Here is a 21,796-nt window from a genome sequence, read left to right on the forward strand (position 1 = left end):
AGGGACCTTCTCAGGAACAGAGTGGGAGGTCCAAGTACAACCTGAGCTGGGCAGGGAGGTGACTGGAATGCTTGTTTTGCAGCGAGGGCTGGGTCCCAGACCACTGTAGCTGCCTGCCCCCACCCCCAAACTCAGCCAAGAGCCCCCTCCCTGTCACCCAGCCCGCGTGGGAATGGCTCAGGCCAGGAGCTACCACTGAACTTGCTCTTCTCTCTCAGGGCCCAGTGACTTCTTGACAGGTTACAGCCCCAAAGATAAACAGATTCTGCCAAGCAAATAACTGTTCAGGAGCAGAGGTGTTGGGGGGGGGGGGGAACCTGGGTGACAGGGTGGGGTTCTTCCCCTGCGGAGAGCAAACAGCTGTAGGCACCTGGAAGGAAGCAGGGTACAGGTGCACTGTCATGGATGAGGACACTTGGGGTTCCTGGGGAGTACTGCGTCAGCGCTTGGCACAGGGCATCAGCTATTTATGAGACCTTGTCTCTTCCACCAAGTCTGTGTCTTGAAGTTCCTGGAGCTGCCTATGGGGACATTACTACGATCTCTGTTTCATAAATTCCCAGGCTCATGAGATATACTTGAATACATACAACTTTGCCAGGCACAGGGGAGGTCCATGCATGGTCTGCAGCTCCGAATTGGCTCTTCAGTTAGTGAAAATGCCCAAGAGGCCTGGGAGGCCCCAGTGCAAGGACCTGGGGTCCCAGCTTGCCTCATCCAGGGCTATGAGACATGGGAAGTGCCTTCCCGAGTGTGCTCAATGATAGCATGGGCAATGATGGGGGGGGGGGAACTTTGAGACAGGGTCTCACATATCTAAGAATGACCCAGAAGCCCTCATCCTCTGGCTTCCACTTCCTAAGTAATGGGGTTCCAGGTCTGGAGCATTGGGCCAGCCTCCAGCTCTGACCTCTGAAGATCTGCACAATTAAGCCCATCTGCTTTGATTGGCCACTGAAACCTTTCAGGCTGCCCCTGTGCTCTCGAACCGCTGTGAGCCCCAAGGACACAGGATCCCAAGGAGGCCGACTGCTAGTTCATCTGCCAACTGCTTGCTGTGTGTTCCTAACTCTCAGGTTTCCTGTCCATCCCAGAAACCTGTAAGCAGTGAGGAGCACCCAGGAAGATAACCAACCACCAAGGAAACCAAGTAAGATGTATAGGCGGCCAGCAGCTCAGTGGGAGAGGACTCGCTAACTGACCCTGGCTTGTCTGTCTCCCAAGAGGACAGAAGGCCAAGCTGCTCTGTCTTTTAGCGCTGTTCTTCCGCTGTGCGGGACACACACTAAGGGCCAAACAGTGCAGTGGGTGGTCAACATGGTCTTGGCTGTCATTTCTTCCACTCTGGGATGGCAGTGATCAACAGGTGTGATATGTGAGGACACACAGACCATTTGGAGGCAGTTTCTTTACCTCTTCATCATTGGGTCCCTCTAGATACCAGTGTAACCCAAGGTTGACTCCCTGCTGAGACCTTGGTTCTGGCGAGCCCTGGCCATGGCACTATTTTGAGAGGCTGTGGAATCAGGGGTCAAGTTAGCTGAAACATCTCACCAGCCATGAGCCCGTGAAAGGGACAGCTTGGCCCTGGTCTGCCTGTCACCATCAGATACAAAGCATCTCTCTCTGTCCAGGGGTCAGGTCCTCAGCCATCAAAGGAACTCTCTCCTCCCTTGTTGGACACTGTCATGGCTATCCTACAGAGACTAATATACTTTCCAAAATATGTTTCTCAGGATCGCAGTTCTCTCTCTCCCACAGGCACTGTGGGTGACACAGGCTGCAGGCAGCAGCTCGAGGATGCAACAGAATCACACGCACACAGGATAAAGGCGGGGTTTTTTTTTTTGTGTGTGTTAATTTAATCATACAAATATTCATTTACACGGTAAGGAAAACCTCATCTTCATCTCCTAGGCACCACGAGGCCCCACCAGACAGCATCACTGTGCAGGTGGGAGGGACAGCAGGCTGCCCCCCACACTCACCCAAGGAAACAAGGGGAAGAGGGCAGGCGGAGAAGCACTCAGTCTGCACCTGTAAGCCTGCCTACTCTCTTGTCCTTTCCTGCTGGAAGCTCATGCCTACTGCCCACCTTGGCCACCAGCCATCTTGGTGAAAGCGCCTGGCTTATGGTTATAGCCAGTCCATACAGGGGGAGAGGAGGCTGTGTTTGTAGAAAAATGCCCCAAATTCAGTTGTCTCCCTGGCAAAAAGAAACAGGCATGCACATGTGCACACATCCAAACATGTGCACACACACCCACACATGTGCACACACACACACCCACACTCCCATGTGCACACATACTTACACACACCCACATGCACATGTGCACACACACACCCACATGCACATGTGCACACATACCCACACACCCAGATTCTTCTCAAGCCTGCACCCGCCTCCCCCCAATCCTCCTGAAACTTGGCATGTGCTGCCAGATGGGGGTTCTGCTAAGATGGCCTAGTGCTCACGTGTGAAGGCTCTAAGGGCTGCAGAACGGGTCAAGGCTTGTCCCAGCTCTGGCCTTCTGAAGGACCTAACTCTCCAGGATGCACAGGCAAGGCTTGTTTCTGGGAAGGAAGCCAGGGTACCTGAGCCGTTACATTTGCCAAGTGAGGCTGCTACAAGCAGAAAGGGGAACAAGAGGAGATCAAGGACACTGGGTGACAGTGTGGTACCTGGTGGGGTCAGATGGGGAAGCCAGTGAGGCAAGGCTGAAGCTTCTCATGGTTTCAGGAGGGCATCTGGAGACAAGCAGCTCCGAGGCCAGAAGCAGGAAGAATGGCTGGGCATGCATGTGCTCTAGGGTGGCAGCGTCCTCAGAGACTGGCCCCAAGAAGGTCCTCAGACAAAAGCCCCCTGAGACTTGCGGCTTGGGCACCTGGTAGGGACTGCCCTTGGCTCAAGGGTCCCAGTGTGCAGAGGAAGTAAGGGTCACACAGAAGCCCCGTCTCACGGGGCTCCACCATCTTCTCCACCCGCCCCAGGGACTTGTGTTGGTTTTTGGGACATGGAAAGGTGAGGGTTTTCATAGAAGCTCTTCGTTCACAATCAAGTGTTTAAAATCAACAGTCTCAGAAGAGGATGAGGAGGAACAAACACCACACACTTTTTGGAACTCAAACACCCAGACAGAGACAGAAGCAGGCAGAGCAGACCCGTTCCACACACCCACGCACCTGTGCACCCACGCACCCGGGCTGGAGGACCTCCTACAGCCACTCTCACCTGACCTTCCTGCTCTGCTCACAACCCTGGAGCACACGGAGGCTGGAGGCAGGCAGGGGACCCTGTAACCACACCAAATCCACATCCCCGGCTCTCAAGCCACCGACTTAGAGGGAAGGAGGGTTAGGAGGAGGGACTTTGCATATTCTTGTATCTTTGGCAGACAGCTGTTCTAGCCTGGTTAAAGAGTCCCATGGAGAGATCCACATTTCAACCCGAGTGGATTCCATGGGACACCAGTGGGCACCTGCCCAGGGAGCAAAGGCCTGTCCTCCAGCTGGGCTACAACTTGCCACCCACACTGAGCAGCCTGCCCCGCTGGAGGAGGCCTTTTCATTCCCACCTGATTGCGGCCTCTCAGGGAGTGGTCACTAGTGGGGCTCCCACATGGGGTTGCACCTTCACTCTGTAATGGCTGGAGCCACAGGACACGTGGGGAAGGGGCACTGTGTGACAAGAGAAGCAAGGGACAGCTCACACCTGCTGACGCCATACAACCCGGTGTGCACGCAGCACATGCACACACCAACAAGAGCCGAGGGAAGACGGCCACTGTGTTCCAGCTGTTACACACGTGACAGAGGACACCTCTGCAACGGAATGCCCCCAGGTTTCTGTGGCCACACAGGAAAGTCCTTACCTCAGAGAGGTCCTGATACTAAGAAGCCCCAACGCTGACAGACACCAATATCAAAGGGGTAATTTAACAAGAGATTAAAGAGGAGAGGGGGAAGGTGATATCTCATTGGCAGATGCCACTAAGAACAGGGCCAGACTGCAGTCGGTGGTACACAGCATGTGCCCAGCAACTCCGACTGGCAGAGTCCCCAAACGTGCCACGCCAGCCTTACTATGACAGGCTTCCAGAGCAGGTCTGTCCTGTAGCATGCTGTCCCTTACTTAGAAGATGAACATCGGGAAGAGGGAGGAACTAACATGTGCTCAAAACTACAACCTCTCTGTAGGTAAAATAATTTTTGTTTAAAAAGATGGCTTATTTTCCCCCATTTAAATTTCTTCCCCTTCCCAAGTGACCTAACAACTCATTAGACTGACGTCATCACCAAAACCCAAGATGGCTGCGTGGATCTTCTCGGTCGCCTCAACACCACTCCTGCAGTTCAGCATTCACACATGCATACTGAGTTCACTCAAAACTAGTCTCTTTCTTCCTCTTCTTCTGTGATTGGGGGGTAGGTGGGGGTCTGAGCCAGGGGTCCGTGCGATGTGGTCTGCAATCCAGAGGAACCCCTTGCCCTCTCCCCCCAAAGTCAGGCCTTCTGTCTTTTGTTAGTTTTTCTTCTTGCTGACACCCGTTTAAGACTGGCCGAAGGGGTAAGGCCCGTGGAGCCCCTGGAAGAGAGTGAAGACAGTCAGTGATGGAGTCTCCCAGTGCTGCCTGACAAGCAAAGCCAGCCCCAGGCAGAGGCACGAGGGTCACTGCCCCAGGCCTGAGCATCTCATCAGACCCAGGACCAGGATGGGAACAGCTGTTCAGTTTCCCACTGAACCCCACAGCAAGCGGCAGAGACACTGCCTGCCTTGTGATAGGCAGTTCACCGGTGCCCACTTTCTTCCGGCTGGGCTGCATACCTTTCAAGTAGCCTGACATCGAGCTCTCACGGTTCTGCTTTCCACTGCAACATGGTGGATGCAGTGGAGGAAGCTGCCTACGGCCCTGAGCTAAGTTCCCGGAATCCACATGGTGGAAGGAGAACTGACCCTACAAGTTGTCCTCTGGCTCTAACATGCAGGCTGTGGCACACACAAAATGAATACATGTAAAAGCAGCACACACAGTACCAGAACCTGCCCCACACTGTCCTTAATCCTCACTTGCATCCTGAGAGTAAGGTGGCAAGTGCCTGCCTGGCCTCGGGGCTGCTACTTTCCCAGACTGAGGCCAGCGAGGGGACAACTGCTAGGAGAGACAGGAGCACATCTGAGGACAGCACTGTCCCTCCCGCCACATTTCACATCACGAGATGCTTCCTTTCCTTGACCTTTTTTGTCTTGCTTACGACAGGGTCTCACTATGTAACCTGGTGTAGACTGGGATTCTTTTAAAGACGGACATTATTACATATATGTGCATATGTGAGTTAATGTATACATGCATGCAGACCCATGGAGGCCAGGAGCAGGTGTTGGGTCCCTAGGAGCTTAGGTTACAGGTAAGTGCTCAGAAGCAACCTACACCCTTGGCAGGAGCACCAAGTGCTCTGAACACCGAGTCCCCTGGCCAGCCCCATCCGAAAGGCTCTTCCTATTTTCCTTGCTGGGTGGTGAAGACATTCATCCTGTCTGCCTGATACTAACAACGAAGCTCCACAGGGCAGTGATGGTGCACACCTTTAATCCCAGCACTGGGAGGCAAAGGCAGGATCCTCACTCTGCATGCTCACCACACAACCCAGATGGATGGACAACACTTCCCTCACACACACTGATTCCTCCACATAGCTACCTATTTTCCAGGTAGCTGTATAACATACAGTGCCTGGCTCAGGACACTGAAAGCCAGAATGTCAAGGAAAATGCCATCAGATAGCAAAGCTACTAAGGATGAGAAGTACTAGTATGTCTCTCTCTAGCTGCTCAGTGGTGTGTGTGTCTCTGTGTGTGTGTGTGCATGTGTGTAATCAACAGAGGAGGAGAACTGGGAGGGAGTCGAGGAGGGAGGAGGGAGAGTGAGAAAGGGAAGGGCAGAGGAAGGGAGGGAGGGAGTCAACTCTCCACCAGGTGCTGCAAAAGCATCAACATGCTCTATAGTCTGAGATCTAGAGACAAGTGATGCTCCATCCCATAATGGGGGTTAACTTGTCCTAGGGAGCCAAGAAGTTGATGTTTAGGGTGACAGGATGCCACAGGCGCAGCCCTTGGAGGCTCTCATGCGCCAGCAGTCAGAACACAGCAGCTGAAGGCAAGCTGCCCTGAATCAGCACTTCCCAGCAGCAGAACTCACCAGAACGACCTGTAGGGGAACTTAGAGTCTCTCCATACATAACAAGATGCTCAGATGTCTGAGCAGGAAGAAAACCACAGAGCAAGCTGGGTTTGTTTTCAGATGAAGGACCCACCCTGCCCCGCCCCCACCATGACTGCTGCATCCCCAGGCCTGTGGCTTGTCTGTGAATGCTTACATAAGAGTGTATGTGACTTCCAAACAGCTGACCTCTCCTATTCCCCAATTAACAGTCATGATGAGATGCATGCCCTGGGCAGGGGCAGGGACACGGATGTGTGCTCTCAGAATGACGCCTGATGTTGGACCCTCAGACCTACCAGTGTGTCTTACTGGCTTAGCTTGTGGTTATCTTTGATTCTCTTATAACTGAGGTTCTAGGTCTTCTGGAAAGACAAAGCCTATGTAATTCTCTTTCAAATCAAGAGCAGCATAGCTAAAGAGCTGATGTCTAACTGTGCAAAGGTGATCCAGGGACAATATAACTGCTGTCACTTCAAGAAAAGGAGGGAGGAGCGAGCCATCTGTTTGGAAACCACCTCGTGACCTAGAGGTCCTACATGCAGAATCTTGTGTGTCATAAGGAGACCATAGGACACAGGCAACATGGTGCCTGCTGTAGAAGAGAGACTGCTGAAGGTTCCAAAATCAGCATGTTGGGCGTCCTGTGTGGCACAACTGAGGCATGGGAAAGTCAGCAGGCAGGACACACACACGGCCCATCCACATTTCAGACTCTGCCACAGTCCTACAAACCAGTGGACAGTCGAGTGACGGCTTTGAGTGACGGCTTTGCATGCACCTGCCATGGATGTGGAGATGGTCGCTCTGAACCTCAATCTAGCCAGACTGACCAGGGAGCCCTAAGGTCCAGGTGTCTCCACCTCCCCTGCACTGGACTCGGGGACAGAGCACTGCACCCTGCTCAGCTCCTCGAGCTCCTGCGGCACCCACTTTACCCACTGAACTGCCTCCCTAGCACTGACTCTCACTCCCTATCTTCTGTAGCAGTGTGCTGTGGTAAGGGAAGCAGATGGAGGGATGTAGCCCCAGACGGTACCAGAGAGCTCCGAATTCAATTCTGACCCACACAGAAGTCAACTCATCAGCATGGTAGAGAGCCACCCTCCTTTATCAGTCCCATTAGCCATGCCAACCATGATGTGAGGACACCAATCCAGTAAAGAACTGTCCTAGCACCTCTGCCAGAGGAGGAGGAGCACCTCAGGCCTGCAGAGGCTGTCAAGCTTACAGTCAGTCCAGCAGCCAGTGTGCAGGCAGTGAGGCCCTCCAGCAGGGCCTACATGAACACAAGCTCCACATGCAGTCAACAGATGTCTGCTGTTTGCCCCTGAGAGATCACGCTGCTTTGAGCCAGGCGAACAGTCAGGGCAGCTGGGTCAGGTCCTGAATGGTCTGAAGTGCAATATTAACTACAGCAAGCCACAAGCGGACTGCCTTTCTAAAATATTTTGTTATGTATGAATGGAAGTTCACATAAACCCATCCTTATTTTCCTCAAGAACAATTTAAGATCTAGCCCTTGTATGCTGAAGATGTGGGCGGGGCTCGGTGGTAACATGCCCAGCAGGTGCTGCCCAGGGTCAAGCCTTATTACTTGTGGAGAAAAGACCTGGACTTCTTATACAGTCTGCAAAGCAAACCCAACACCAACAACTGCCTGAACCGGTCCTCACGATGCTAACCCTGTGCAGCAGCGAGAGGCATGGCTAGTCTATGAGCTTCTGCGAGGGGGGGCCTGTTAATACACGAGTCCTAAACTGCGGTGCCAGCATAAGCCTCCCCAAAGAGGGGTGCACACTGACTGTCTGAATATGAAACACTTCTGTTGGAGGTGTTTGGGATTGTTCCCCCAGCTTTTGGAATATCTGCACATAATAAGCTGACTGAGGGATGGGACCCAAGACTAAACAGTTTATTAGTATCTCGTATATAGCGTACCATTTTTATATGAAACAGAGGTTCTTAGTATAGTTTTCCACTTGACGAATCCTATTGGTATTTAAAATTTTCATATTTTGTATTTCTAGATGTAAAATGTTTGAACTTAAACTAACAGTCATCAAAGAAGCAAACACCCACATTAACTTCATTGCAACATAGTCAAACGAGCAAGCAAATCACTGAGAACTAGCTTTGCCTCAGTCACATCTCCTTTCTCTCCTAAGTCCCCGTTTGACAGCCAGCTGCTTCTGCGCACGGACCATTCCACCAATCCTTCCATACTGTGCTAAAAATGAAGGAAGGGACTTGCTCTGCTGGGGACTGAGTTCTTATCTATTATCTTGGGGGAAGGTGCCAAAAAGAAGCTGAAATTTCTTCAAAAAGGACATTTCCCAGAGACCATTTGGGTTAATCTTTTCCCCTCTATTTGAAAACTTGCTTAGACAAACCACAACATGGAAACTTTCGTATACCTGTCTTTATTTCACTTTTGTGACTTGGTTTAAATAAATAAAAAGGTTCACACAGGCTAATAAAGAGGACGGTTTGCTACATGCAGGGAACCGCTCCCCCCCCCCCCCCAGGCCTGCTCATCCTCTTCCTAGCTTTGCTTGCCCAATGCAAACATAGATAAGTACAAGGTTTTGCAGGAAGTGCTGTCTTGACACTGGACTGCACGTATCAAGTGCTGCAGCCCTGCTGGAGGGACTGGCCATCTAGGGCTGGAGACCGACCAACGTGATGGGATCCAAGGCTCTCACTAACAGGAAATGGACAAATCAGCAAAATCAAACTAGTCAAACTCATCCCCCACCTGCTGGGTGACGGTGTGCCAGGCGTTGCCACTTTCCTGGGAAAATACTCTAAAGTTCAAAGACATATTTATTTCTGTGCTGCCAGAGGTGAGTGTGGGCACCTATTTCAGGCCTGAGGACCTATCAGGGTAGACGGGAGTCATAGCCTTCCGATTCTGTCAAACTACTTAAAGGTTCTGAGTGCCTTGTAAACCATTCTATTCCAATCTCTGTGGCAGTTCCCCAGATGGTCTAAACTACTCCTGTCTGTGCACTGTCCCAGCCTATCCATCCTGTCAGCCACTCGCTTCTGTCCACCCTCCTCAGCATCCACACACCTAACTTCTCTCCCCTCCCCATCCCAGGTACCCATACGCAGCAAGCGTTGCCAGCCTTCAACCTTTCCCTGACCCAACTAAGAAACCTGCCTCGAGGAGCCAATCCAACCGAAGCTTCGAAAGTATCTGAGGGCCAGAGAGTAGGTTCAGTTGCTAGAGGGCTTATGTAGCCTATACAAAGCAGTCTTCCGCTAGAACAGTATGCTAGAACCTAGATGAGATGCTGTGGACAGGGTTCTCTCTGGCCTCTCCTAGGGCAAGGAGATCTCTAAAAAAGAAGGAAATCAGCCAGGCATGGTGGCATATGCCTTCAATCCCAGCACTCGGGAGGCAGAGGCGTAAGCAGGAAGGCTTCTGCTTGTGCCAGGCCAACCACAGCTATGCAGTTAAGACCCTGTCTCAAACCCCTCCCATCATCCATCCAAAGAAGCTGACGGAAGCACAAACAGCTTCTACCCCAGTGTTCAGGAGGCGGAAATACAAGAATTGGGCTAATGTGGGCTCCCTGCAACAACAGAGACTGAAAACTGTTCAATGGGCCCCGCACTGTAGACAAGTCACCCCAACTTTCACATGAGCTGTGGCATGCACAACCACATTCACACCCACAAAAGCAATGTTAAAATTTAAAAATTTTTAAAAAATCTCAAAAGGAAGAGGGACTGGAGAGGTGGCTCAGCAGTTTGGATGCCGGATGCTTTCCCAGGGCCAGAACTCAGCTCCCGGCTGCCTCTGACTAACACTTACACTCCAGAGGCCCTGAGGCCCTGTGAGGGCACTGATGGGCACTCCCCACACACACACATACACACAGAGTTAAAAATTATATTAACATTTTAAAAATTGATTGTAGCACAATACATTTTTTTTTTGAAAGCAAAGAGAAAAGCTGGAAAAATCCAATTTTTCCACATTCTATTTCTCTTGTCTGGCTTATGTCCCTGTCATGGTGAGGCACACTGGTGACACTTTAAAGACAGGGATCAGCAGAGGCTGTGCAGAGGAGACGCATGACTGACCACACACCATGAAGCTGCCTCTGTACAGAGCAGACAGTTGTGACTGGTCCTTAGGAACCCACTACCAGCAAAAATCCCCAGTCCCTCAGGGCTCTGCAGGGAGGGAAGCTATTCTTTCACTCTGGGATAAGCATGGGTTCTCACACGCTGAACATCTCTGTTGGAGTCGCCAGAGAAGCCTGGGTACTACTGAGTGGTGAAATGCTGTCCACAGACCCTACCTTAGAACCCCAGCAGAAATCAATGCAGAGGGGAGAGGAAAAGGGAGAGATAGTTGTGACATGACCAGTGTGACAAGCTGGCAATCCTGAGAACACAGCTGTCTTGTGCTACAAGCCTGACCAGTGTCAGCAATCTGAAACAATGCCCAGAGCCCCAAAACAAACACAGAGGAGCTTGATGGCTTTGAAACTGCTGAGGTACAAAGGAGAGTTCCTGGACATACTTCTCAGCTTCAGTCAATCAGCAATGCTACCTAACAAAAGACATTTTCTAGGTCCACACTGTTTGCTTAAATTATTTTGAAGTGCACATACAGTCCATGCCAATGCAAACACCTAGTTCTTCTGGGCCTTCAGGAGATGCAGTCATCGCACTGCATCAAACCCAGAGTCCCCTGCCTGACAAACGTTTTCTGTACAGAATGTGCCAGGCTGCCGGGTGGGCGGGGCTCATGCTCCTCCCTCTTGCTTCTTCCTCCTTGGTCATGGGTTCTCAACTGCTACAGGTGAGTGAGGAGTCTCCCTCCACACCTGACACAAATGTACATACAGACCGTGTGCACAGGACAACCAATACCATTCATCAAAATGTGCTAGAAACACCCGACTCTAACTGGGTTCTGGCCACGGCCTACTATTAAGTGCCGTGGAAAGGTGGCAGGCACTGGTGACTACTGTATTATTCTCTGCAACTATGGAAGTCCTAGAGCAGGGATGGGATGGGGGGTGCTGAGAAGGACTGAAGTTTGATTCCAAGCCCGCCCATGGTGGCTCACAGACATCTCTAACCCAGGGCCTTGGCTGTCTCCCTTGGATTTTGGGTTGCTAGTGGTTGTCACCCAAACTCTTGTCCTGCCTCAGCTTCTAGGCCTGTGTGGCTTTAGATGGGTTTCTCTTGTAGGTGACAGGGTCTGTCTGCGTGGCCTCCCTGGCCTGGAACGTGCTGCATATCTCAGGCTGTCTGCCTGCTTCTGCCTCCTCAGAATTGGAGGTGTGAGCTACATAACAAGCCTTTGTCTTTCTTCTTAAAGGTTTTTCTTTGTGGGTGGGGGTGGGAAAAGGGTTAACTCTGCAGAGTTGGCTAGACGAGGCTGGCCTCCAGTTCAGAGATCCATCTACCTCTGCTGAGACTAAAGATCTGCAACCACGATGCCTGGCCGCCGCACATCCTTTTTTCTTTCCGTCCTTCCTTTTGGTTTGCTTGCTTGCTTGGCTGACTGGTTTGTAATTTCTATGTATGAGTTTTTGCCTGAGTTGGAGTCTATGCAAACTGCAGCAATGATGCTCTAGGTGTGTTTGAGAGCACAGCTTAGGCTCTGGACTTTCTTACACACACCAACAGCTTCGAGTCAGCCATCATCTAGAGAATGACAACCGCGATACAAGGTTAGACGCCATTCGTGTGACGCAACACTCAGACGTACAACTCTGATCCTATCCTATCCTTCTCTCTTAACCTTCCTATCTAGTGTGAGGCTGCTCTTCCCTCTATGGAACGCACGGCTCCTGACCCCACCCTTCTAACCTCTCTGTCTTTTCTCCTCACACCCCACATCCGTTGTGCGCTCTTGCTGAGGAGGCCTCTCTGCTTCCACTGCTCTCTGTTCTATGCAGGGCAGAGTGACCATGGCGTCCTTCACGACATCCCTAAAGCTTTGCCACCTGATTTCTGCCCTGACTTCACACTGTACTCAGCCTCGCCTCCCCTGCAGCACCCCCACCTTGTTCTCACTCCTTGAACCCACCAGGCACATCTCTACCTCGGGGCTTGAACTGGCTGTCTCTGAGCCTAGCATCCTACACAGCCTCTGTAGAACAGAGCCTGCCAAAATTAGCAGGCCGGCCGCTGAGACTGTCCCCACTCTATAGAGCATGCTCAGGAAAAAGTAGAGCCAGAGACTGCACCCTCTGCAGGACAATCAGGGAATGGAGGACAGCTGCTTCAGTGACTACAGAGACTGCACCCTCTGCAGGACAATTGGGGGACGGAAGACAGCTGCTTCTGTGACTTCAGGGACTATACAAGCTTTTGTCACAGTAGCAATTTCAATGCCAACAAAATCTGAACCCAGGAGATCAGAGACGTTCTTCAGGAATCTCCTCCCTCCCTGACGACGGAGAGAAAGCTTACCAGGCCAAGGTGTTTACTGGGGCAGGAGTAGCACCTGCCTGGCTCCTCCTCTAAAATGCTGAGGAGCCTGAACAGGGCAGTCATAAATCCCTAGAACTACTTGGTTACTAAGACTACCCAGGAGAGCTGCAGAGGGGCCCTTTCATGAAATCATTAGCCAGCTAGTGACACTAACTGTCTCTGGTAAACTGTCACACGCTGGGCCTACTTCAACTGGCCCTCCCCTGACTGCTCCTTATTACTATGCTAACCTTCCTTTTTGATATAGGGTCTCTCTCCCTATCTCTGGCTGTCCTTGAACCTTTACTCACACTCACACACACTCACACTCTCTCTATATATGTGTGTGTGTGTGTGTGTGTGTGTGTGTGTATAAAATCAGGTTGGTCTCGAACTCACAGAGATCTTCTTGCTTCTGCCTCCAGAGAGCTGGGATTAAAAGTGTACATCGCTATTCCAGGCTAGTACGTTAAATCTGTGGCTGCTTCAAAGCAGATAAGAAGATTTGAGTCGTGGCCGCTGTACCCACAGAGTAAAAGACCGGCTCAGCCCCAACAGTGCAGACAGCATGAGCACATTGTGGGTCACACCGACCCTTCCAGTGCTTCGTCCGAGATTAATGCTTGTATGCTTTAGCTAGCCCCAGGGTACACCAAAAGGCTCATCAGGTAAGACTGCTTACTGCCAACTGCAGGTTCATTTATGGGGCCCAAATGATTAAGATAGAACCAACTTTGCAGGGCTGACCTCTGACCTTCAGACAAGCACTATGGTGCATAAGTGCACATATACACATGTGCATGTTTGTATTTTCAAAAATGCTGGGCAGAGGCGCATGAGCGTGCGCGCACGTGGATGCACACACACGCACACACTCCCTCTCTCTGGTACACACACATTTGTATTCCTAAAAATACAGGGTAGAGGTGGGATTGTGGGCACGAAAGGCAGACGGCACTTGGCTGTGGCTATGGCAAAGTGGAAGGAGGAACGAGCAGAAGGCTGCAGAGACAATCACATGTTCTCCTTCTGAACCAGGGCTTGGCAGAAATACTAAGAGGCTCCGGCTGTGATCCAGTTTAAGGTGGAAGCACACAACAAACAGCAGCCTGCTTCTTCCCAGAGCTGAGACAAAATGGCCGTACTTGCCCTGGGGTTTAGCTTGCCTGGTGTATGTAAAAGGCTCTTTGCTGCAGACAGGAAGGACAGACAGCACCTGCTGCCCCACAGCCTCACACTTATTCCCACCTGTCCTGAATCACTTGGTCTTACTGTTCTGGAAGGTCTCAGAAAGCACACAGAGATGCGGGTCACGAGACCACCTTTTTGACTTCAGTAGGTCTACTCTTTCCACACACCTGTCTGTACAGCTCCCATTAGCCAGACTCCATCTCCAGAGACCTCGCATGGAGATGGGCTTCCAAGAGCATCTTGTTCTTCTCTGGCCTACCAGCCTAGGTGATTCCAATCTCTTGCCAACTGCTGATGCCCACAGCTGCCCATCCGACACAGCCCCCCTCAGGCCCCCCACCACTGAGGACAGCAGCAGGTGAAGCACATGCCCTCCGCACTCTGCAGTCCCTTCTATCATAAACGGCACTTGGCTTGTTTGCCCTCAGAGTTCAAATGTGAAGAGGACACTCTCAACCCTCAGCAAGTGGAATGCTGTCTAAGGAGACACCACAGGCAGCTCCATACCACAGCGTCTCAGCACACCTCAATGCTGCCTCCCTCCGGCCCTGATGGCACCCAGTCACCTCAGTCCTTGCTGGTCCACAACACAGTTCATTCAGCCAATGAGAGGGCCTAGGGAAGCAAGCACAGCAACCCAGAGGGGGCAGAGACCTCTCAGCCATAGGGCACCCACACCTGCAGTGTGCTACCTGTTTCCTGCTGTGACACTCAGCAAGGCACGCAGCCCCTCAGAACGTTTGTTTCCTCATCTACAGGCAAAGTATGCCTGAGCATTTAGGAACAATTCAAAAGTAGCTCTCCTCACTGGGCCAAGGACACTATTCACAACTTTAAGCATGTCTACTTCAAGAACCAACTACCCCTGTGTTCTCAAGCTAAATACAGCTGTTTAGGATCACCTATGCTTTCCTGATTGACTGACTGTACGTGTGCCTGAGTATAATGTACATGTGTGCAGGTGTCCTAGGAGGCAGAGTAGGATGCTGGATCCCTTGGAATTACAGGTGGCTGTGAGCTGCCTGATGTGGGTCCTCTGTTAAGAACAGCAAATGGTTTTTAACCACTGAACTATCTGTCATCCTCCTTACCTATACCTTTAATGTCTCTTTAAAAAATAACATAGTGCATACATGGAGGTCAGAGAACAACGTGACAGTTGGTTCTATTGTTTCACCACGTGGGTCAGGCTCAGCAACAAGTACCTTAACCACTGAGCCACCCACACACATGCCTTTCAGGCTCACTATTAGACAAATCTCTACTTGTAGCCATTGCAGTTTCATATACACATATGCATATATCTATACATATTCAATTTATTTGTTTTTGCATGTATGGGTATTTTGCATGTGCATGCAGTGCTGGTAGAGGCCACAAGGTGGAGTCAGATCTTCTGGAACTGAAGTAAGGATGGTTGTGAGCTGCCATATAGGTGCTGAGAACTGAACCTGGTTCTCTGGAAGAACAGCCAGTGCTCTGGACGCTGAGCCCTTCTTTAATCCCTCTATACCAATATTTGTCTTTTTGCTTGTTTGTTTTTTCGAGACAGAATGGTCTCTCTGTGGAGCCCTGACTGTCCTGCCTCAGCCTCCTGAGTGCTGGGGTTAAAGGCATGTGGCAGTACTCGGAGGTAGTTCCAGTACCGCCAAAGCCATCTGTGACTGTGTCGTCCACTCCTCTTCAGAGAAGCACACGGGAAGCGGCCGACACGACCCATCACTCACAGCTCCCTGCATCACTGTCACTCTCCCCATATGGCTGTCTCAGCCACTTCTAAGCTCAGGTGACCTCTGCGAACCCCTTTCCTTACCCCTGTTCTGTTCCACTCCTCCTGCCAACACTTGCTTTCCTGCTGTAAATGACACAACTGAAGTTCTGACTCAAACTTGACTCTGAACTGCTCTGCGAGCAGCTAATCTTCCTGCTGCATGGTCAGTGTGGGCAGGGATCGGCACTCTAATCCTCGGGCTGATTGGACAGTGAACTGCTCTACTTACAGCAATGTGGTCATTACTCACTGACCACTGCCTGTGCCATTCCAAAGGAGGAAGTCAACACATCTCGATGGACACAGAAAACATAGCCAGATGTTTCATACTTTTTTCTGAGTAAGATTTTGCTTGGTTTAAAAACAACAACAACGCTTGTCCCAATGTCTCTTTAAGATAAAGTTTCACGGGTTTGGTGAGATGGCTTGGCGGGTAAGAGCACTGACTGCTCTTCCAAAAGGTCCTGAGTTCAAATCCCAGCAACCACATGGTGGCTCACACCCATCCGTAATGAGATCTGACGCCCTCTTCTGGTGCATCTGAAGACAGCTACAGTGTACTTATGTATAATAATAAATAAAAATCTTAAAAAAAAAAGATGAAGTTTCACATTATTAATCCAGTCTGCCCAAGCCTTCCTGGATATCATCTGGAATGTGTATAGTGCGGGGACGGCACAGCACATACGCGCAAGTGAGGACAACCTGCACTTTCCTGGTGTTTGAGTCTTGGCTTTCTCAGCACCTCCACTCTCTGATCGCCTCACTGGCTCAGAAGCTGATTTTATTTGCATTTAAGATGAGTTAAAAGTGTATGTGTGGAGCAGGTGTGGTGGCGCTCCCAGCACTGGAGTGAGAGGCAGAGTCAGTTCTTCAGGACAGCCACCGCTATACAGAAAAGCCCTGCTTCGAAAAAACAACGAATGAATGAATGGATGAATGAATGAATGAATGAATGAACGAACAAGCAAGCAATTAATCAACCAAATTTATGTGTATGGATGTTTGCTCTGCATGCCTGGCACCTGTGGAGGTCAGAAGGCGGTGGAGCCCCTGAACTGTAGTTACAGTTGATTGTGAGCTGCCATGTGGGCGCTCTCCAGCACTGAAAAGTTACTTTTAAATGGGGGTGGGGTGGGCAGTGAGAGTATAAGCTAGTCAGTTAAGCACGTGAAGTAAGTGGCCTTCCTCCCACTCACTGTCTAGCACTAGCAGCAGGGCTGAGCAGGGCCTTAGGCTGGCAGGAGGCTCAGCCCTTTGCCTCTGTTGTAAACATGTAAATAACCATTGCAACTGGTTAGAAACCTCAATCCCTGAAGAAGAAGATGGTCCACAGCTAGAACTGACATCAGCTCCTTAGCCAGAACTCCCTGAGACGGCTGTCATGCTCAGTACAAGGCCCAGCTGAGTAAAGCAGCGCCCTGTTCTGCAAACAATCGAGTATGTGAGCTGCTTCTGCCAACTTTCCCCTTCCACTGACCTTAGCTGCGTTGACTTTCTACTGAATGGGGCTTTGCTTGGTCAAGGCTGGATGTTCTACTTGCTATATGGGCAACAAAGAGAGCTTTCAAGACAATACTCTGGGTTTAGGATGTAGCTTGGTTGGGAGGGTGTGTGCCTAGTTTGCATGAGGCCATGCTCCATCTTCAACACAGTGGAGAATGAGGTGTGGGGCTTGTCTGTAGTTAGCGTCTATGGACACAGGAAAACAAGTTCAAGGCCACCCTCCTCAGCTACACAGCACATGTGCGGCCAATCTCGGCTATGAGACCTTGTCTAAGAGAGAAAACTTGTGTGAATATGAAGATGTGGAGTCCTGGCCAGCTGTGCTGAAATCAAGCCTGTAAGCCCAGTACCTGAGAGGCACAGAACGGAGGATCCTACCTCAAAACCAGAGATAGTGGAGCCTTTCCTTAACGCAGGCCAAGTCACTGCCTGGCCCACCTGACACAATGACCACCTCAGCACACAGAAATCATTGTGAATCCTCTCAAGTGAATAAAGCTAGCTCCTATGACTGTCCACAAAACACAGTGAGTAGACTACCCTGACCTCCAGCACACAGCTCAGTCTACCTTCCAAGGCTGAGAGTTAGCCTGAAGCACAGGTGGACCTGAGACAGTTCTGTACATGGGAGGAGTGTGCACACAGAGCTGAGTTGTCACAGCAACCCTAGCTGTGGGCTCAGGCCCAACCAGTAACCGGGAGCCATCTTTACCTGAACAGTGAGTGGGAACCACTGAGCTGGCTAGCACAGAAACTGGCAATTCACACACACAGCGCAGCCTCTCAAGAGCCAGAATGCTGAATGTCAGTCAGTTCCTCATTTATCTCCTACATGTGCAAAGTCAAAATTTCACTCTGAGCCACTCCAAGGTGCGGGGGAGGAAGCCATGAGGGAAAGCAAACTGAACTCAACACTGTGACAGAGTACAGTCACGGACAACAATCTTAGGATAGAATAACGGAGCTGGACACTTTACTCAGGATAAACCCGCCCAGAGCGAGAAGGCACAGCAGGAGCCCGCTGCATAGCGCGCTGAGATGACGAAGCTCAGCATACTCCTGCCCCGGAGGCACTGATAATGATATTTTGACAGTTTTAAAAATACTAACGGTAAATAGCCTCAGATTTCAACACCCGAGTCAGAACAGAGACAGAAATGAATTACACATGGGGATGAAGCAGCAGCCACAGGGCACTCACACGGGGAAGAAAGACGGCTGACTCATGGTGACTACGGGCAGGAGTGCTGAGCAGTTAAGGAGCCACAGCTGCTCTGGGCAGTGGTGGTCTAGCATTGTAGGTTTGCCACGAAGAAGTGTCAGGAATCCCAGGGCCCACCACCTGCCCCTCCTCCGAGGGCACCTACCTTACTGTAAGTCACTACTGATAAGTTGTTTGCGGGACTGCTGGGGGACAGATTTACAGAGCTCTGTGACAGTCTATCCTGATCTTGCTCGCTTTGCTCAGGAACAGGAGCCCATGTATTTTTGCTGATCGAGTCGAACTCGGAACCCCCAGGGTCTGTTAGGTTGTTTTCATCTGATTGTCGGTTCTTTTGGGGAGAGGCAAACGGGTTGAAGTTTCCTTCTACCTTGCGATGTGGCTGTGTGTTGAATTCCGTTTCAAAAGATGACAGCTGCTGCGTTACTCCTAAAAGTCCACCCACCTCCACACTGAGAATCACCCAGATGACATCTGAAACAAAAAGGCAGCTGAGTCAATGCCAGGCCCACCCTTGGCCCAGGCCGTCACCACCAAAAACCCAAACACTACCTATACCTGAGAGGCCGAGCTCCGCAGGCAGTGCTCTGAGTGCCCAGCACACGCTTCTCTGCCTTCAGTAATGCCAAGGGCAAGCTCTGGCCCATGTCTGTGGTGGGACCCCCAAGGCTGCAGGGAGGGCTTCCTTCCCAGCTGACGGTCATATCTGCAAGTCACTCCCAGCGAGCACGCGGAACCGGAGCGCTCCAGTTCACAACGAGCTGCTCTCTGTGCATGTGCTTAACCCTGATCATTCTGGTAAGGCAGTGTTCTTGAAGCTAAAAATGCTGACTTTAGAATTACAACATAGTTAGCCTTGTCCCACTTGGGAGGTAATTTAAAATGACCACCTACTGTTCACAAAGAGAAGCGCAGCAAAAGGCATTATAAATAATAAGGATGCACGCGGAACGCAAGCTAAGCAAACATAAGGAGTACCATGCTTTACTGTAGGTACACTGGGGGCAGAAGAGTCAGGCTTCCTAAGCTAACCTGGGCTTCATGAGCTCTGTCCTTATGTGTCAGAGGGAGACCTGACTACACAGTCCCATTAAGTGTGTGTATATATATATATATTTTAAGATTTACTTATTTTGATTTTGTGTGTTTGATGAGTGTTTGCCTTTGTGTCTGTGCACCATAGGCGTGCAGTGCCCCTAGAGGCCAGAAGAGGGTGTTGGATTCCCTGGAACAAGGGCTGTAGACCTCTGTGAGATGTGGGTTCTGTGGGACTGGCTGGGCACATGGTGGACGTCTTTAGTCACAGGCCAGCCAGAACTGCACAGTGAAACCATATCCCTAAACAGATCAATACCTGGTGATAACCTCATCTCTGATATCTTTGTTGTCAAAGGTAGGGCACAAACAGAAAGTAAAGGAACTGTGTCCTTTGATGCAGGGTATGGACGATGACCCATGCCAAGGCTCAGCAATGCAGACTCTAGAGGAGGAGTGAGGACCGTCCTCAGTGTTGCCCTGCGGCCATGAGGACAGTAGCCTCAGTGCAGCACCTCCATACACACTCAGTGCTCTGGGAGCTGTCCTGAGAACTGGCCAGTCTAGGAGCTGTGCAGCAAAGCAAGCAGAGCTGCAGCGACACCTGCTGTTCATGCCTGGAACTAGCGATTCTTTTCCTCTGAGAAAAAGAAGCGACAGTCATCAAAGCAAGACTGTGGCTCACAGTATTCCAGGCACACATTCCAGACACACAAATACAGTGTCAGTTGCTTCTAATTCTGTGTCTGCTAAAGATCTCTGGGAGTTTGAGGCCAGTTTGGTCTACACAATGAGTTCCAGGACAGCCAGGGCTATACAGAGAGACCCCATCTCAAAACATCAAAACAACAAATTACGTCCTCACACCAGCTACTTCCATATGAGATGTGGGTCTCATTATGTGTCCCTGCCTGGGCTCAAACTCACAGCAATTCTTCTCCCTTAGTGTCCCAGAGAGGCGGAGCACTGGGTTAAGACACCATGGATGGCATGCCACTTTATCAGTGACCAGACTTGGACCCCACACCAGCTAATCTAGGGAAACAGTGATGTGGTCCTCAGGAACAAGCTATTGGCAGGCCCTGGGGAGTCGCTGCCTTTGCTAGCTGTCTGGCTGAAGTGAACATGTCTGCATAGGTGTAAGGCTGTGGGAGCAAGCATGGAGCCTGAGAGCGATGCCTGGTACCTTCCCTTTGTAACTCTCATCTCTGGAGTCAGTGTCTCTCCCTGAACCTGGAGCTCACTCACCGACTGGCTAGACTGGCCGGACAGCACACTTCAGGACTCTTCTGCCTCCACCCACCAGTGCTAGAATTAGAGGCATAAGCTGGCTTTTTACCTGGACCTTGTGTGTCCCATCTTACAATTCAGTTATATTCCTACTTCTTGTTTTCTACCTGACTGGCTTAAAGTTTATTCTCCGTATGGCTAGACGTGCAGTGCAGTCAGCTCGAGGGAACCAAGGCCGTCTGCAGAGACCACCAGCAGTTCTGACCACTGTGCCTCATACCCGTGCCACCTCTGCCTTCCCTACTAGCTGAGCCTGCCAAGCATCTGTCAAAGAGTGTCCCATGAGATGCCTGATAGAAAGAGTCCGACGCCCACCGTGGACAGTACAACGTGTTTGTGGAACAATCTCACTGTCTGGGGACAGCATCTGAACCTCTCAATTCAAAGTGAATTTGTCCTGCACAGACAAACGTGAATGAACTACTTTAAAACAACAGAAAGGCAACAATGCTACAATAAGCTGACCATTCGTATGTCTTGCTTGGTAGTCTTGACCACTGAGCTAAGCATTAATGGTTAGAGACTTAGCTCAGCAGGCTCAGTGTTTGCCTAGCATGCATGAGTTAATTCCCAGTATTATAAACACTAATTAAAATAGGATAAAAGTGGTATTCTTTTTTTTAAAAAAGAACTACAAACCAGAGACTGTATTGATAACACATAAAACAAAATATCAGATCACCGAAATAAAGTACTATATTGAAATGATGTCACTTCTGGGAGCACCTGGGTGTGTCGGTGAGGGACAGCAGACTGACTCGTGAGGCTGAATGGGACCCTCTAGTGCAGAGCATACAGCTCTTTCAACTCACTCACTTCATCTCTAAGATGCTGAAACCTGAGTACCAGGAAAACTACAGCTAGTTAAATCAGCCCCACTTCAGGCCTTCAGAGCCTTACCTACCAACATATGACACCAATAACCAGAATAAACCAACAGGATGTACTGGAAAAATAGCCAAGAAGGTAAACTTAGGAGGCAAAGAAACCCAGCCAGAACTCATTAACTAATGGGAAACGTGGCTTGCAAATGTCTGGTTTGGAGGGCATTTTCTTAGAGGATCTGAGTCAGAACCTCCAGTTAGAAGAAGCTATAGGTACATTTTATCAGGG

At 50.5% G+C, this 21,796-nt stretch overlaps 1 protein-coding gene across 3 annotated transcripts in view; it reads right to left on the reverse strand.

The window, feature by feature from the left end:
- Positions 1 to 1,824: 1,824 nt before the first annotated feature.
- The window catches only part of Ilrun (inflammation and lipid regulator with UBA-like and NBR1-like domains), a 69,311-nt gene continuing 49,339 nt past the window's right edge, over positions 1,825 to 21,796 (reverse strand). Inside the window, exons 4-5 of one of the 3 annotated variants that reach the window (NM_001044719.2) lie at positions 18,729 to 18,832; positions 1,825 to 4,588 (exon numbers count right to left, since the gene is read on the reverse strand). In NM_001044719.2, coding sequence (NP_001038184.1) covers positions 4,553 to 4,588; positions 18,729 to 18,832 — 140 coding nt within the window. In that variant the 3' untranslated portion in view covers positions 1,825 to 4,552. Of the gene's footprint in view, positions 4,589 to 18,503; positions 18,833 to 21,796 lie in introns of all 3 variants that reach the window. The other 2 variants (NM_001033279.3, NM_001271511.1) reach the window with 2 other exon arrangements.

Source organism: Mus musculus, chromosome 17, assembly GCF_000001635.26.
Source record: "Mus musculus strain C57BL/6J chromosome 17, GRCm38.p6 C57BL/6J".
Classification (NCBI taxonomy): domain Eukaryota; kingdom Metazoa; phylum Chordata; class Mammalia; order Rodentia; family Muridae; genus Mus; species Mus musculus.